Source organism: Mirounga leonina, unplaced genomic scaffold, assembly GCF_011800145.1.
Source record: "Mirounga leonina isolate KUSES-001 unplaced genomic scaffold, KU_Mleo_1.0 Mir_91, whole genome shotgun sequence".
Lineage (NCBI taxonomy): Eukaryota > Metazoa > Chordata > Mammalia > Carnivora > Phocidae > Mirounga > Mirounga leonina.
In genome coordinates this window covers 4,843,807-4,862,032 of record NW_023270839.1, presented here as the reverse complement: position 1 = coordinate 4,862,032, position 18,226 = coordinate 4,843,807, and the positions used below count along the sequence as shown (strand labels likewise).

Sequence of the window (18,226 nt, the reverse complement as noted above, 5' to 3'; positions counted from 1 at the left end):
TTAACGGACTGAGCCACCCAGGCGTCCCATGTGCTAGCACTTTTAAATTTATAAACACATATGCACACACATACACACATATTTTTGTGTTCCCAAAATATGTGTATTAGTAACACACATAGAATTTTATCTATTTGTTAAAAAAAAAGTATAATGCTGTGATGTTGATTCATTATTTCCCTGATGCCTAGTATGTTCATTGGATATCTCCATTTCTTTTTTCCGTAAAGTGCTTTTTCATAAACTTGGCCTATTTTTCTCCTTTTTTTCCCCCTATATAGGAGTTCTCTGTAGAGTTACTAATTCATTGTCATGTGTGCAATGTAGATTTTTTTCAAGGATACTGTCATTTTTGCTTATTAATGGTGTATTCTGCTATACCAAAAATATAAAGTATTTATATTCCAAATCTTAACCTATTCCTTTGTTTTGTGTTTTCTTCTTGCTTAAGAAAGTCATCCTCAACTTAATTTCACACACTATAATTTACAGTTTCAATCTTGAATGCATTGAGATTTATTTTTGCATATTGTACAGGGTGGAGGTCTAAATTTATTTTCTTTCAGGTGAGTAGTCAAGTGTACCAGCACCATTTATTAAATAAAACATCCTTTTCTAAAATGAATTAAAATGACACTTAAATATTACTCTGGACCAGGCAGCGTTCTAAACACTTTTCATGTATTCATTCATTTAAGAATCATGCAACCCTATGAACTAGGCACTATTATTATTCACATTTTACATTGAGAAACACACATGGCAAAGTTAAGAATGTTTCTTCAAATCAGAAAATTAGGAAGTGGCAAAGATTTGATTTGAAGCCAGGAATAATGACTCCAGATCACAGTTCTCTTAACGCCTAAGTGATACTACCTTTCTTAATGTATAATAAAATAAAGTAAATTTTCATATATACTTGGATTTCTGAAATCTCTATTATGTTTCACTGACTATATCTGTTTGTGTTAGTACCACATTCCTTTTATTATCATAGCTTTATAGTAAATTTTAATACTGAGTGAAGTATGTCATCCCACAAAATATTATTTTTCTTGATATTCTTTTATTAATAGCCTTATGGTAATTCTTAGGCACTTATTTTTCATATGGATATTAAAATCACTTGCCTTTGTTTATCTCTCAAAACCAAAAAAATTTGGGAGAAAATTAAAACTACAATACATTTGTGTTTTAATTTAAAGGTATTGATATTTCTATATTAAACTGTCTCTTCCAAAATTATTTTAAGTCTATTCATTAAGGAAGTGTTTTATGTACTTATCTGAAAATTACATTCCCTTGATAGGGATTCTACGCTTTTTTGGTTCAGTTTATTCTTGGGAAGTCTTGAAGATTTTGATATGTATATGACATTCACTAAGAAACTGCACTCAAATATTAGTGATTTTTTTAATATTAGCATTTCATAAGGCTCTTCCTAGTAGTAAGCAAATTACATAAACTCTCATGTATATAATAAAATCAATACGTTCACTTAAAAAGGACATTTGGATTTCACTATTTTTCTAGAACTTTCTTAAATACACTTCTAAAGAACACTATCTTGACATCTCACACACATACACACACATGCTGAAGGAAATGAAATTAATTTCGATATTTTGGTGGAGAACTATAATTCTTGAGACAAGAGATAAGAGCTTGACTGGCTTTCACACTGTGTTCTGAGTAAAACAGAAGTCTAATGAAGAAGGCTATATCCCTTTAACTTAACCTTTTTATTCAATACAGAAACACATAAATACAGAGAACAAACTGGTGTTGCCAGAAAGGAAGGGAGGAAGGAAAGGTGAAATAGGTGAAGAGGATAAAGAGTTACAGACTTCCAGTTATAAAATAAATAAGTCACAGAGATGAAAAGGACAGCATAGGGAATAGGGTCAATAATATTATAATAACGTTATGTGGTGACAGAAAGTAACTACACTTTTCATAGAATTGTTGAATCACCATGTTGCACACCTAAAACTAATTTAACATTGTATGTCAACCAAACTTAAGTAATAAGAATTAAAAAAAAAAAAACCTTTATCCAGTTGGTTTATATTTTTAGAGAACTTATGTTCAAAATTTCATTTGAAGAGATTTTCAAAAATAAAGTTTTAAACATATAGGCTGTAAGCCTATTCTTCCTCCTAATACTAGTCATTCAACAAATATTTATTGAGAACTTATTATGTTCCAGGTTACTGCTTCTGATAGATGAGAGAATAAAACAAAGATCCTTGTAATCATGCAACTTACTTTCTAGGAAAGTGAGAGAGACGACACACAGTAAATATGACAATACACAAAGTATATGGTATTCTATGAGGTGATGGAAAAAAACAAAACAAAACAGGAATACTGGGAGCAGGGGGAGGTCAGTTTGCAGTATTATATGGGGTAGTCAGGTAGGCCTTATAGAGAAGGTTTAATCTGAACTAAAACTTGAGGGCTATTAAGGTGTTAGTCAAGTAGATCTCAGAGATAAAATAATTTCATGCAGAAAGAAAAGCAAGAGCTAAATACTGAGGCGAGAGCATGCCTAATGCCTGCAATGAAAAGCAAGCAGGTCAATTTGGCTGGGGCGGAATGAGTAGGGAGGTGAGGTAGGAAATGAAGTGAAAGAGGTAATTTGGCAAGGGCCAGATCTTGCATGTTAATGGGTGTCATTTTGGGGATTTTGGTTTTTACTGAGTGAAATGGGAAATGATTATAGGTACAGGCAAAGGAAAAAAAATCTGACACATTTTAAAAGAAATACAGACTTTATGGAGAACAGACTTTTGGAGAGCAAGGGTAGAAAGGCAGGAAACCCTATATGGAAGCTGTTGCAATAATTCAGACTTGGACTAGGGTAGCAGCAGATGTAATGAGAAGTGATTAAGATTCTACATCCTTTAGTAAAGGTAGAGTCACAATTGTTTCTTATAGGAACTGGACTTGGAATACAAAAGAAAAGAGATGAGGGTGAATCCAAGATTTCTGTTCTGAGCAAGTGGATGTATGGTGCTGTCTTCTACTGAGATGGTAAAGGCTGATATAGATGGAACAGGTTTGGGGTAGTTTTTTGGATTGTTGAATTTGAGAGGTCTATTAGATATGCAAATGGAAACTGCTGCACAGGAAACTGAATATAGTCTATAGTTTCACTGTCAAATCTGGATTAGAGATAAGTATGAACCCAAGTTATGTGGAACCTGAATCATACAATTTTAAGGGATATCTTTGGGAAATACATTCAAAATTATGAACATAAAATTAGGTACAGTGTCTTGTAGTAAGCTTGAGGTGAGAAATCTTAAGGCTTAAGCTGCATTGGTTCATAGTAAACCTGTCTCACACTAAAGACATAAATTTTGCAGATTGTCAGCATATGAAAGACATGGTATTAGATAAGGAGAAAGAAAAGTATAAATCCAGAAGTCACTTCAAGTATTAAGATGTGGAGCACTCCAAACATTCAGTGGGATGAGGGGAGGAACTAGCAAAGGATTTTGAGACAAAGCACATGGTATGATGCAGAAGACAAATCATGAGTGTGCAGTATCCTGGACGCCAAGTAAAGAAGACATACCAAGGAAATGGAAGTGATAAATTATGACAAATACTGCTGATAGGCCAAGTAATATGTGCACTGAGAACAGACAACTGGAATTAGCAATGTGGTCATCACTGATGTCCTTGGCAAACACAGTGTTGTTGGAATGGTGGAGGAAAAATCTTGCTGGAGTGGATTTAGAAAGAGTGGGAAGAGAGATATTAGAAAACAGTAGGGAAAATTTATGAATTTTGCTACAGAGGAGTATAAGGAGAGGGGCAATGTACTGTATAGTGACTAACATGACATAATAAAAAAATATAATAGAATAAAATCCATCAAGCTAAGCACAACTAAGCAAGCCACAAAAAAAAAAAAAAAAAAAAAAAGGGAGGGGGCATTAGTTGATGCCAGGAGTGGGATTGAAAGAAGTTTTGTTTTGTCTTTTAAGATGGGAGAAAAAACAGATATATGTATGCTGGTGGGAATGATTCCACAGAGACAAAAAACTTGAAAGATAAAGGAGAAAAAAGGAACTGCTGAAGGGATGTCCTTGAGTAAAGGAAGAAGGATGAGATTTAATGTATAACTGAAATTACTGGCTTTAGGTTGGAGAAGGTAAGATAACAGAAGAAAATGTAGAATATGTGGGTAAAATACTGGCTCAGTGAAGTAGGAAGTAAGGTCATCAGTTGGGAGTGAGGAGGGAGTAAGAGATATTGGAAGGTTAGATATGGGAATTCTTAGATGGCCCCATGATCTCTGCCTCCTTGATGCTACTTTTTGTGCAATTCTCTCCATTTGAATGTGGGTGAAAATTGTGACTTGATTCTAATCAACAGAATGTGTCAAAAAGATGGAATGTCAGTACTGTGATTAAGTTATGTTGTATGGCAAAGGAGGTGAGAAGTCGCTTCTATGATTAGGTTCAATATATAAGACTCCATCTTGCTAGCACACACTGGAGAAAGATTCTCCTGCTGGCTTTGCAAGATGCAAAAAGCCATGGTGCAAAGTGCCCACTGGAGAGAGAGTCATACTGCCTGGAACTTGGGCAGCCTCTAGAATCTGATGGTTGCCTCTTGCCAACAGACAGTTAAGAAGTCAGCACCCTCAGCCATACAACTGCAAGGAACTGAATGCTGCCATCAACCTGGATCCCCTTAGAAGGGGATTAGGCTCCAGTCAAGTTTCTAGATGAGAATGCACTCCATCCGATACTCTGATTGCAGTTTTGTGAGACCACGAACAGAGAACTTGGTGAAGCAGTGCCTGGATTCTTGACTACGGAAAGTGTAAGATAATAAATGGGTGTTGTTTGAACCACTGCGTAATTTGTTACACAGCAAAAGAAAACTAATACAGGGGTTGAAAGAAGAGAACTTATGAAATAGCCATCTAGAAAGTAAAAAAGTGAAAGGGTTTATGACTGGAAGAATTAAGGGTCCATTTGAGATCTACAGCCATGAATTTAAAGAAAGACCAACTGAGTTTTACCTGTGTTTTCCTGTAACCACAGCAAGGGTGCTATATATGAGTTACCTGTTTTCATGTTTCATTATATTTTGGTATATAATTTCAAATTCATCAGTCAGTAAGTAAATGTCTATAAAGCACATATTTCTGCAATCATTATTTTTCCTTTTTCTCTTCATGAAATTTGAGAAGAATCCCATGAGAGCTAAGAACCAGGAACCTAAAATTAAAGCTGGAATTTAATTTTTGGCACCATTGACTGATTAACAAAACCATTTTGTTGAATTTTGAAGTAACTGAAAAATTTAGTATCAATAACTTAGAACTGATGATCAAACCCAACTAATTGTTTTTTATTTTGTTTTTAAGGTTTTTGAAAACACATTGCTTAAAGAATCTAATTATATTTATATCTTTATATTTGCTTCATAGTTAAAATTCCACATGTAAGAAATTTCAAAGTTGCACCTTGCAATATGCGACACATGCAAAAAACAGTCCAAGTTGGAAAACTATTAGCCCTACTAACTTTTCTTTCTCATTAGGGAAATAACAGCAATTTGCTTTATCATTACACAACATACAACTTAGTACTCTCACTAGTGAAGAAAATAATTGTAGAGTAGTTTAAACTATCTAGAAAAAGAATAGAGAGACTTTGATTACAGAAATATTTTGGAGTTAAAAAAGCAGCAAGCAACACTAGTATCTTAGAATTCTTAGAATTCTTCAGTTTCAAAAGCTCTATGATATGCTACTTACCATCTTAAAGAATACTCTTTCTTTTTCATATCACTTGAAAGATACTTCAGAACAAAATAAATTAAATAAACAAAACCTAACACTTATGGTTAACATTACATTCTAGATACTGTACTGTTCAAGAACAATGAATTTATTTCATTCTTTAACCCTATGAGATGCTACTATTTGGATTTCATAAAAGGGAAAACTGAAACCCAATTTACTCAGCAAGTAAGTGCCAGAACAAGGATTTGATCATAGGCAATTTGGCACCAGTCTTGACTTATAACCACCATTCTGTAGGACTTCTCATATGATAGTCCTTCAATTTTCAGGGGGAAATTATTATAGACCAACAACACTGTAGATACAGTCTGCCTCTCTGACCTGTGGAAATAGTCTGGCCTGTAGAAACATGAGGGTAGAAAAAGTAAAATTTAGTATGTACTGAAACACGTAATCATTTTTAAAAGAATAGAACAAGTTTTTAATGTTGAAACTGCAATAAAACTTACTCCTTGGTGTATTTTCTGTGCTTCTTACTTTTGGGTTTTCTGAATATTAATAGTCCCTTAGCCCTTTTTATCACATTATTGTGATAATGTGACATCACTGTAACGTAGACAAACTATTCTGGAAATGGAACTCAGTCATAACTCATTTAACTGTTATTGATGAAAATAACACAAACAGTTGTCTGGGCATATTTTATATTGGTTTATAAAAGTTCACAAGGAGAAAGCTTATAGTTTTAACAGCAGAGGGTATCATATTAGCTGTAACACATGAAAATAATTCTCTTATAGGTTTAAAAGTTCATTTTAATTATGGAGATTTTAATATGATCATATTAGAACCCATTTTTCTATCTTGGTTACCCTTACAGATCTAAGCTAATATAGAGTGAATTTGAATTCATTGGGAAATACGGAGGGAATAAAATGATCACAAAATACTAATAACATAAGGATGGATGATGACTATAATTCCTTTAATAAACTTAAAAATCTTGTTTTGTTCTTCTTGTATATCTTGCCTCGTGTTATCCAGGAGATATTATGCTTGTTTGTATAAAAACAGAAGAAACCAGAATATAAATAAAATATATTTAACAACTATAACTGAGTATAGTGGACAAAGTACAAAACCACAAAGATTTATTATTTCAAATATTAGAAAAAGAATTGGTAGAAGTGGATATAGTAACATATCTAGAGGGCAAAAATATTACCAGACTTCAATGTATAAACTAGCCTTTTTAAGAAATCATTTAATAAAAATTCACATGTTCATATGAAATAAATAAAAGAAAATACAGATCTAACTTTAAAGACAAAATTACTGAGAGAGTTTTTCTTTCCAGATCCAAGATTTTTTACATTGTTCGTTGAGAAAAATCATTAGTTTTGTTTTTATTGCTGCTGCACTCATTTGTCTTGTTTTTGTTTGGAAAGGAAAGAATGATAAAGTACAAGAGAAATATTTAAAAAATAAAGTTAGTTGTTGTCCCAATAGTTCTCTATATCATGTGGCTAAAGTTCACTTAAGAGATAAGGTATATAGAGTAAAAATGTATAAACACTTTTTTTAACCTCATGCATTAATATTACAAGCTTTGTTCCCACTTTATGTCATACCATTTCCTTCAACGAGAGGTGCTGGGATTCATCACTAGAGATATATGTAGTATTTTAACCAAGTTATTGGGACTAAAATGTGAATATTACAGTTTTGTCTAAAGGGAATGCTACTGCATAAGATGAAAATCAAGCTCCTACTATAGAATAACATCGTACCCTATGTTAGTCTTGCTTCCAGTTATTATTTTAACATTTTTCCTGAGGTTGCAAAAGTATTAGACTCAATAACTAAGCAAAATAATTCTGACAGCCTTATATTAGATTACATGCAAAAGGCACATTTAATATAGTTAGCAAATATAGTTCAAAGTTAATAATTTATTGGTCAACTATATGAAAAATATATTAAAAAGATAAGCTTTTGTTTAATAATTGAATAATCCCATAAGGCCTTGTATTAGTGGAAAAGTAGAAATATTAAAGAAAATAACATCTCTCACCTAAATGAAGCTCAACTCAGACAAAATGAAAATGTGTTTAATCATTTTAATGAATATATTTTCAACATTTGTCAAATACAGTATGGCTCTGTTTTACATAAGATATTTTAGATGAATTATTTAAATGTGCCAAAAATAACTACATTTGAAAAATGACCTACAAATATTCAGTACCAAAACAATCGTCAAATCAAACTAATATATATCTAATTGCAAAGTCTGCCACTCCACTAAAGAAAATGGTCATATTAAATTAGAAGACTATACCATTTCCTAAGTTGGAAAACAGAAATAAAATTATCACAAACACCAATTTTCAGTTACTTTTAGATTGCTAGAAATGTTTTTCATTGAAAGTTGAAAATTGTTTACACAGTAAGGCATGTCTGAAATAAAAAACAAATGAAAATGCATTCACTTTTAAAGATATACCTTTGCTCAATAAGTCATATTTATACATTTTTTTACATATATGATATTCTTAACTTATATACCAATAATCCTAGGAAGAACCAATAATGGAGATTATAAACAATGACTCAATAAATAACACGCAGAGCTCCAGAAAGTCATAATTTTAAGGGAAAACCCCCAAATTCGAGGCGTCTACCATCTGAATATATTTTTGTTATCTAAAGTTAAAAAACTGCATATAAATATTCAGGAATAATCGATCTTTCTTTCTCAGGTTATTTGGAATCTGACCATGGTGCACATATGTGAATGAACGAATACATCCTTAACCCACCATTATCCTTCTCTCCAGTGTGCAGGCAATCACCCGTGAAAAGTATGGTGTAGATGACAGGATGATACTGTACCTGATTAGCTCTGGAGGTGGTCATGGGGTCAGATGGAGAGGACTTGGTGGTAGTTGGGGAAGATGGCAATGTCTGGGAACAAAGCAGTTCAGGAGCAAATCAACCTTTAAAAGCCTTAAACTGATCATTTAAATAAAACAAAATAAAATAAAATGTAATATAACGAGAACAAAATCCTAGGAACAAATTTTTCTCCTACTCATTCAAATTTAATGGAATTTAAGATCAACTAAGTAACTAATGCATGTAAATATGCATGCATAAGCATGTAAAAATAAATTCATGACTTGAAATCATGATGGTGACAGATACAAAATCCACATGAGCATTAAAGGCATCCTGACCATATTCATGAATAGTAGTCTCTTTTCTTTCTCTCTTGTTTGCTTGGGGGAAAAGAGATGTCAAACAAAAATTCAAGAAATTCAATGAGTAAGACTGAAAGAGTCCTTTTCCTATCAATGAATACAGTCGGGGATTGGAAGAAGTGGTGAAATGAAGTTTACTTTGGTATAAAAGCATCCACCTACTTAATATGTTGAACATCACCAACAAGTTGATTCCACATGAATTTAGGGATCCATACTTAAAAGCAACTAAATTTGCAGTTCTGAGTTCTTAAATCACATTATCTTCTAAAATATTAATTTTTAACAAATTTAGAGCCCGTCTGAAAATGTAAACATTAACCTCATATTAATAAACAAGTAACTAATAGCATTTTAACAAATTGCCATAATATTTTTTATCATTTCTGTTGAAGACTAAAAATTTAATATAGATGTGATTGTAGCCTTATCAGCCTGTGTTGAATATAAGCACAAAAATATTAGGAATCATATTTATTGTTCACTTCATTCCAAAATGCTTCTACATACTATATATAAAATATGTTGTATGAGACCATAATATACTTGTTGAATAATCCATTAATATATTTTAAAAACTTCTCAAGTCTAATAGAATAACCTTGAAGTGTAAGATGTTAAACTTTTCTCTTTTTAAAAAAATATATTTTCACTTAGCAAATAGCATTGCTTAAGTAGCTCTCTCAATAGATAATATTTCCTAATAGGTGAAATGGGGTAGTTTTATAATACAGACACAATTCTATGTGGACATTTTGTTTTATATTAATAATTATGCATCAAAATTACTCAGATATGAGCAAAAGCATAACTTTAAAGGTTCAGCAGTGCCAGGAAAAGCAGATAAAATTACTTCATAAAATCACATTTCTTCATTTGAGATTTCAAAAGTTCTGATTTGGGTGGAACAAAGCAGTTAAGCATAAAAGAAAGGATAGGAAATTCACAGGCTTCTACTTAACTTACTGTTCTCCAGTAACAAAGTAAGATTGGTTCTAACATCAAATCATGTTATAAATAGTCCACTCCTCAAGTGATTCCTGGTTCTTCTAAGTTAAAACCTAAAATACGTTGAGGAAAACTACACTTCATGTTGAGTTATACCAAGGTTTTTGTTAAATCATATTTAAAAAGGGGGCAGGAGCTACATTCAGAAGTAAAACCTCATAAAAGAAGAAACAAAAAATTCAAATCCTTTGTTTTCTGTTTTCACTCTTTGTAATAAATTCCGCCATTTCTCCAGAGAGACTTTCATTTTCAGTTATTAAAAATTGCTCTAATATTTTCTTTTCATGCAATTCTATGCTGGAACATATATTATTGACTTCAGGTTACTATATGATGAATAGTAAAGATTTTATTTTCCCACCTCTGGTTATGATTGTTATTACAGAGAATTCCTGGGAGTAGTTAACATACATTTAAAAATCTGTTCTGTACTTATCTCAGATTATGAGGTTGCTGATGAACAGACGTGAAATAAATATAGAGGTCATTTCCCCCCAAATAGGTTAGAATTTAAGTTCATTAAACTACAGAAGCACTAAGTATGTGTTGGGGTCTTGTATTTCCATCAGGGTAAAATCAACCTGAAGTACCACAGGTTCACAAGGACATCCACCTTGCCCTGGATATGAATTCTCAATAAGGTACTACAACACTGCAAAGAATGATGTGGAAAAAGTAGTAATATTAAGTGGCTCAGAATTTGTAGTCACTTAGATTAATATTATCTTCTGTCAGTTTATTCAATCCCTTTCTTTTTGCTTGGCATATATATGAAATATTGGACATGTATTATTAGTAACTGATACAACTCATAGTTACATCATTGCCCTTAATAATTCTGATGCTATTTATTTCTCACAGAAACAAAAAACAGTAACTTTAAACGTCAGGGAAAATATTAATATGTCTAAATCATTAAAATTTGCTTATCAAATATCATAATCTGATAAGAAATTAAAGTTTAATATTTCAAATAAACTGGTGAAAACCATATAAATTTGAGCTTCAAGGGATAAGATTATCAAAATATCACAATAAATTGTTTCTAAAAATATTTTCTTCATTTAAATTCCTAGAATAATGAGTACATAATGAAATAAACACATGATGAGTTTTGTAGCTATTATTCACATAGATAGTTTAAACACAAAATGTCTCCTCCCTTTACCAACTTAAGTTATAACAATAAAAAGATTCCAGAAAGTTTTCATTTTGGTTGATTTTGTAAAGTACTAGCTACAAAAAATTGTTCTAACAAATAGATAAATGTAAATATATTAAAATAATGCCTTTAATTAAAAATGTTTATTAATTAGATTAATGAAACATCTTTGGTAGTTTTCTTAACAACAGAAATAGAACCAAAGAATCCATAAGAAATATTTCAATGTACAATATAAGTGTATGATATGTTTGTTTCCCTATATTTTATAAACAAAACATTTACTTCTACTTACTACACAGATTTAAAATTTAGTGGTTTCAAGTTAAAAATCATTTAGTAAAATTTCTGTTACACATCATAAAGATGTAACTAACTGAATATCCATATAAGCAACAGTATATTAAAATATTTATTATAAAAAACATGAACAAAGGACACTCTCCTCTAAAAATGCTTTCTTTACATTTATGAAATAGTGATTGTGAAGGACAGTCATTTTTTAAGCACAATTTTATCTTTCAAATGGAAAAGTATAATATGTTTTTATTTACACGAATTGACTAGCTGTTTAAGAATTCTGCTTTAAAGACTGAAGGCTGAATTACTTGTTGCAGAAAAATTTAAAGTATTTTACAATTTCAAAATAGTGGGTCCTTTGAAATAGTTTTAAAATATTCATGATTTAACAATAGACATTTCGTTAAAATGTAGATATAATTAGGCTTCTGGGAATAAGAACTAGAAAGTAATTACAAATTGTAAAATGCATTCTTGTTAACAAGTGACAGTTTTGCTGGACCAGAAAATATTACTATAAATAAACTCTAATATACACAGCTTATCTCCAAGCAAATCTACAGTAACAGACTGTCAAGAACCTCTGATATTTATAGATATAGTGAGAACAGCAGTAAACAGCAAATCTCAATTGTAATTCAAAATCTATTACTAGCTGAGTAGTATTACTCAAGTAATCTCCTTCCCAAACCTGTGTTTTGAGTTCTGTTAAATAAATCTGTATAGTGCTCTATTAAAAAAGAAAAGATAAAATATGTGAATATGTAACTGTCATCTTTGGTTTTTCATTGTGACAAGTATCCTCCCCTCCTTCCCATGTCTGAACTACCTGGAACCCCTCAGCACTAATATAAACTCATGTTGTCCAATTTACACAGGTCTTTCAGAATTTATTCTTACTCCATAGCTTATTTTCCTCATAATTGCTGTCCTGTACGTTTATCCTTTTCTTCAATCCTTCAATCCCATGTGTTTTATCTACTTTTCAACTGATAGTCTTCATTACCTGAAAGAAATCATGATTTTTCAGAATGAACTTCCTTACTACAATTGACTACATTTGAACTTTTTCCATTTTCCAAACTACCTTTTTTCTGAATCTTCTTATTCTTTTCATTATAGACAAAACTGTATACTCAGACCTCCCATCCTTCATAAGTTAGGACCTTAACACCCTAAATATTAACTTTCTACCACTCCTGAGACATCTTGTACCCTCACAGTAATCTCACTTCTAATTTCTCTGCCATTTCAAGCTCCTTTTTATTCTTTAACACAAGCCATTCCCTCTTGAGTGGCAGGGGTTATGTGAGCCTCCCTTATCTAACTTGTATTTTACTCCTTTGTATATCCAAAATTCCAAATCAGCATTTCTACCCTTCATACCATTTCTTCTCCTTACCTAACTGGACTGTTAACTTTTAGGAAATAATATTAGTAGGAAATAATGACTTTGCTTTCACCATGTGATTAACACTAGTTTTTAAATCACCAATAATTTCCTATTTAAAAAAAAATTTTCTTGTATTTTTCTCTGGGTATTTGATCCTTTTTAGCAACTTAAACTTTCCCTCCTTATTTTATCACAGGGAGTATTACTGATTTCCTTTTTATCTTTATGATTAATAAAGAGCACTTGCTAAGAACCAGGTATAGTTCTACTCAGTTAATACAATATCCCTATGAAATAGATTATTATTACTAGTCCCATGTTATAGGTAAAGAAGTTGAGGTACAGAGAAGCAAAACAACTCACTCAAAGGTACATAGCTGGTCAAATAAAGAGCCAGGAATTGAACCTGGGCAGTCCTGCTCCAGATCCTATGCACTTAACTATACTAGACTATAATGCCTATGACATACTTTTTCTGGTAACTGCTTCTTTATCTCATTTTTTGTTTTTCTCTTCTCCTACTATGAAGATGGTAAGTGAAATTATCGCCTTGAATGTAATTAAGGATCTGTATTTTCAGTTTTACATTCTCACCTGTACTTCTATAAAAGACTACTTCAAGAGAAAAGCATACTACTTACAACTTATTCAATCTGTCTGCAACACATGAAAATATTATCTCAAACAGGCACCTAACTAAAATTCACTTACTGCTTTCTAGGCTTCACCATTCTGCTTGGCTCAAAGCCATATATAATAATTTTTCATTCTTTTCTCACCATTTTGGAACTACAATAAATCAGTCTCAAAGCCTTAGAGATTTTACTTCGAAATATCTTTCAACTTCAGGTATTTGTCTCAACTTCACTACCAAAAGAGATTAGGTGTTTGTCATCTTCTTAAAATATTGCATAGTCTCTTAACTTTACCCTGACCCAAGACATTCTATTTTAAATGAGGTTCTCTTCTTGGATAAACTTATTCCAGACACTGAAAAGTCCCCAAAGAGAGACATCTATTGGATTTCGTTTTATCAGCATTGCTCAAAATTGGAGGCCATATAGCCCAGCGTTAAGATCAATTACCAGTTACATTTCCTTGGGTAAGTTACTCAATTCCTTTAAACATCAGCTTCCATAAGTATAACATGGATTCTGTACTCTTTCCCTGCTTCATAGGTTTTTGTGAAGATGGATAAAACGTGAGACTACATGTAAAGTGCATAGCGCAACGGCTGGCACAGAAACAATAAACACCATAGATAGCATTATTATAATATTACTCATCCTTCATTCTTGACCACCAAACCTTTATTTATTTAGCCTGACAAAGCTTAACATTCCTTAGATTTGTGAGTGTTACATGAAAGAAGTTTAGAAAATATTATCTTACAAACCTTCAAACCTAAAGATCTGCATAGGAGATCACTCAGCTAATTGTCATAGTTCTCTTCTCCAACCAATAGTTAAACCTACAGGCAGCCTAAGAGTCGGTCTGGATTTTTATCACAGAAGGTAACAAAATGCAGAGGTGCCTCCTTTTGTTCTAACTTTCCAGAGAAATTAAAAGAGCTCTTTTGGGAAATATTAGGAAGTATCCATAGTCTACAGAATGCCCCTCGACCAGACACCCAAGGCTCTTTATTATCTGGTCCCACCCTATCTATCTAACATTAATTTCCTCTAAACTCCAACCCAAATGTTTCATTTCCATCACAAAAGTCTCCTTACTATTCAACCATTATATCTTTCTCCTCAAATCCATATTGTTTCACATGCCTAAAATAACTTTTTCTTTCTTCTCCTTTAATTAGGAAATTCCTATATAATCTTCAAGGCCCGGTTCAAATCTTCACCCATTTTATAAGACCAAATGTCACTCCTGCCTACATTTGTTTCACACGCCTCTGAACTTTTATAGTACATTGTTTATATTGTACTTTAGGTATATAATATGGTTTGACATTTTTATAAGTTATTTTAATCATTTATGATCTCTCCCAAACTAGTTTTAGAGAGCAAGGGCTATAATTTAATATATCCCGCAATTCAGGAAGAAGGAATTTAATAAATTCATGACAGAATGGATGAATAGTGAACACATTATGTGCTATTTTTGCCAATTTTTCATGACAGAAGTAAAATTCTTTGACGGAGTTAAGATTTCTTATATCTTCATTTGATTTTTTTAAATATAAGAGAATGCTCTAAATGCCTATAGTTGCTTTGCTCTTAATGTGGCTTTTCTTAAAAATACATTTGAGCCAAAAGGGAAAAAAAACTGCTGAAAATCTGTAACAGACAAAAGAAGTTAACAAATGCTAACTATATTACTGATTTGCGGTTCCTACCTTGTTTTAGGGTTTATTGTATTGACTCATTATGTACAGACAACTATATTTAGAGAAGGATTTGAGGGACTTAAAAGAAGAAAAGTTTCAATAATCCTAGGAGGGGAAAAAAGTATCATGCTCAAAATACAAAAAGGTGGAAATGGGTAAATGTGTATTAAATAATCTGGGCTAAAGACGTGCTCCAGAAATGAGTTCAGAACTTCTACAAACAGGGTTTAAATTATTTGAAGATCACTGAATGTCTCTGTTATTTGTGTGTCCTAAAGATAAAAAATAGTATGTTCCATGCTATAATTAATGTTTAACTTTGGTTTATTGGCTCTTGTTGTATATCAGTTTCCTAGTATACTGACTTGTAAAATAAGCACAGTGATATTAGGTACTTAATAATAATAATAATAATAATAATAATAATAATAACCTTAATAATCCTAATAAGGTTATAGAACAGAGACTACAATATTTTGATTATTCAATACCTGTTAATTATTATTACTATTATCATTTGAATATAAAAGTATTGGAATCCCTCTATTAGCAAATAAATATTTTTAAAATAAAACAATAACAACAAAAGACATTTGAGAGGGAACAACATCTAATATCTGAAGTTGGATGTAAGGCTGTCATGCTAGATTTCATCATTCCACTATATGAAAGACCTGCAAGATCAGTTTGCACTATTTTCCTAAGAAACTATATTTGTTTGAGCACTCATTCACTCAATAAGGATAGGTTTCATTTGGGCAGAATATTCTGGTTCATGCAATTTATTCAGTTACCAACGGTACCTAGATTACATAATTCAGAATATAATATTCTGTTAGAGGTCCATAACATATGGTTTGAAATTAGAACTTTTAAAGCAACTTTTATTTGTTTAGAACTAACTTTGATTTCCTATTTTAAGTCCAAGTTACATACAAATTATACATTTTTAGGAGGCAAGACCTTAAAATTATCAATCATAACAATAGACATGCAGTAATAAACATTAAAAAAATCTATAATTTCATATTCAACATGAATTCATTTCTGTGCAGAAGTTATATTTTCTAGCTCTCTCATTTTTTAAAATCCTAATTTTATTCTTTGTACAATTTAACTAAAGGAAATTCTAAAAAGATGTTTTAAAGAAATGGTTTTTAAAATTAACTTCAGGACTAAATAAAGCCCAAAGCAGAGATTAATGTTATCAGTTAAAGGAAAGACCACCATTTAAAAGAAATCTTACTGTGATTCTATGTATTATAATCTACAACATATATAAATATCATATGAAATGTTTTTATATATTCTAGAGCAGTTTATTTTGGACATATTATTTGATAATGGATAACCAGCATTTTCAGAAATAAAATTGTGGTCATTTAAATTTATATGCTTTACTTATTATTTGGAGAATAACCCAACAAAAAATCTTACATTGTTAAAATAGAAAACTTAGAACATAAAAAACTCTGTTGATCAATAATATGCTGGAAATATTTTTGATCTTTTTTCCAGATTTTTCAAGTAAAATTTTCAATTTTTACATTTAAAATGAAAGGGTTTAAGGGTTAAATATATTGTCCTACTGGATTTAGTGTACCTGTCTGATAATTTTTTAAAATGATACTCTAATTGCATACATTATTGATTACATGAAAATATTAAAATCAACAATAATTTTAGTTCCATCAATATCTACAAGGCTTACAAATGAATGCAAATACACAAAAGTCAATCAAGCACTATTTTCTTTAACACTTATCTTGAATCTAAATAACATTATCTGAACAAGGCAAGTAAAAATAAACCAAACGTTTTCAAATTCTGGTTTTCATCAATCTGTAATGGTACTAGATATGTGGTAGTCTTCAAATTGCATATTGCATAGAGAAACTCAAAATTTTAACAATGATTCGTATTCCATTATTTGATGGTACTACCTATTGTTATAAAAATAATAAATAATTCATATCATTGTCCTAAACATACCACCAATGATATCATCCTACTCAAACTACGTTGTATATTTTACTTTTTAAAAAATCAAGATGTTCACTCATCTCTAAATTTTTGAAGGTTTCTCACAGAAGTTATAAAAGAAAAGAGAGAGGTAATAGGCTGGAGGAAGGCAGAAAGTCAATAAATCCTACACTTTAGGGCCAATTCTGTAAGTTCTTAGGCCTGGGTGATCTTAACCCAGAAGTCTTTAACTAAACTCATAGGTTTAGAATCTGACCACCTCTAGAGTCCTGGGGTCAGTTTTAAAAATATTTCGTGTATTCACTTAGCATAGATAAACTAAACATTTCAAAACTATAAATGGCTGTGAAGAATAAAAAAACCTATTGATGTTTAGAGCTGTAAATTATTTACATTCTGCCATGCATAAATTAAAATATACTTCCTTGAAAAGTTGTGAAGGGTATACAAATTGAACCATTTGACAGTGACAAAGAGTATAAAATGGAATGATTTTATATGGAATAACAGCTATCTGATGTAAACATGGAAAAAAAATTTTTAATGGCAATTAATAGAAAATTGAATGTTAGCCTGTAATTTGAAAATATATTACCTAATTATTAATTCCTATGTTTGCGTATGATTAGCAGGCTTATTTTTATCTATATATTGGTAAAATTATAATATATTCATAACACTGTTTAGTATAAAATTTTTTCTCAATTCAGAAACATGAAATTAATAAGATTTTGAGCTACATTTCAAATTTATTACAATGAATATAAAATTCTGTAAATTAAATATTCTGTGAATTAATGAAGAATAATACATTTCTTTTGAAGCATAGTCTACTGATAATATGATCACAAATGAAGTACTTAATTATAAAAGGGCAAATGCAGAAACAATAATCATAATCATAAGGTATTAAAAATTTTTGAGAATTTAAGAGTTTATGGGGAAGAATTCACCTAATTTAACATTAAAGAATGTCATTTTTCTCCTACATCATGTCAACCAT

At 31.1% G+C, this 18,226-nt stretch overlaps 1 protein-coding gene across 5 annotated transcripts in view; it reads right to left on the bottom strand.

The window, feature by feature from the left end:
* NOVA1 (NOVA alternative splicing regulator 1) overlaps positions 1-18,226 on the bottom strand; it is a 150,298-nt gene that overhangs the window by 21,159 nt on the left and 110,913 nt on the right. For all 5 annotated transcript variants that reach the window (XM_034994498.1, XM_034994501.1, XM_034994499.1 and 2 more), the window contains one exon: positions 8,669-8,740. In XM_034994498.1, coding sequence (XP_034850389.1) covers positions 8,669-8,740 — 72 coding nt within the window. The remainder of the gene's footprint in view (positions 1-8,668; positions 8,741-18,226) is intronic.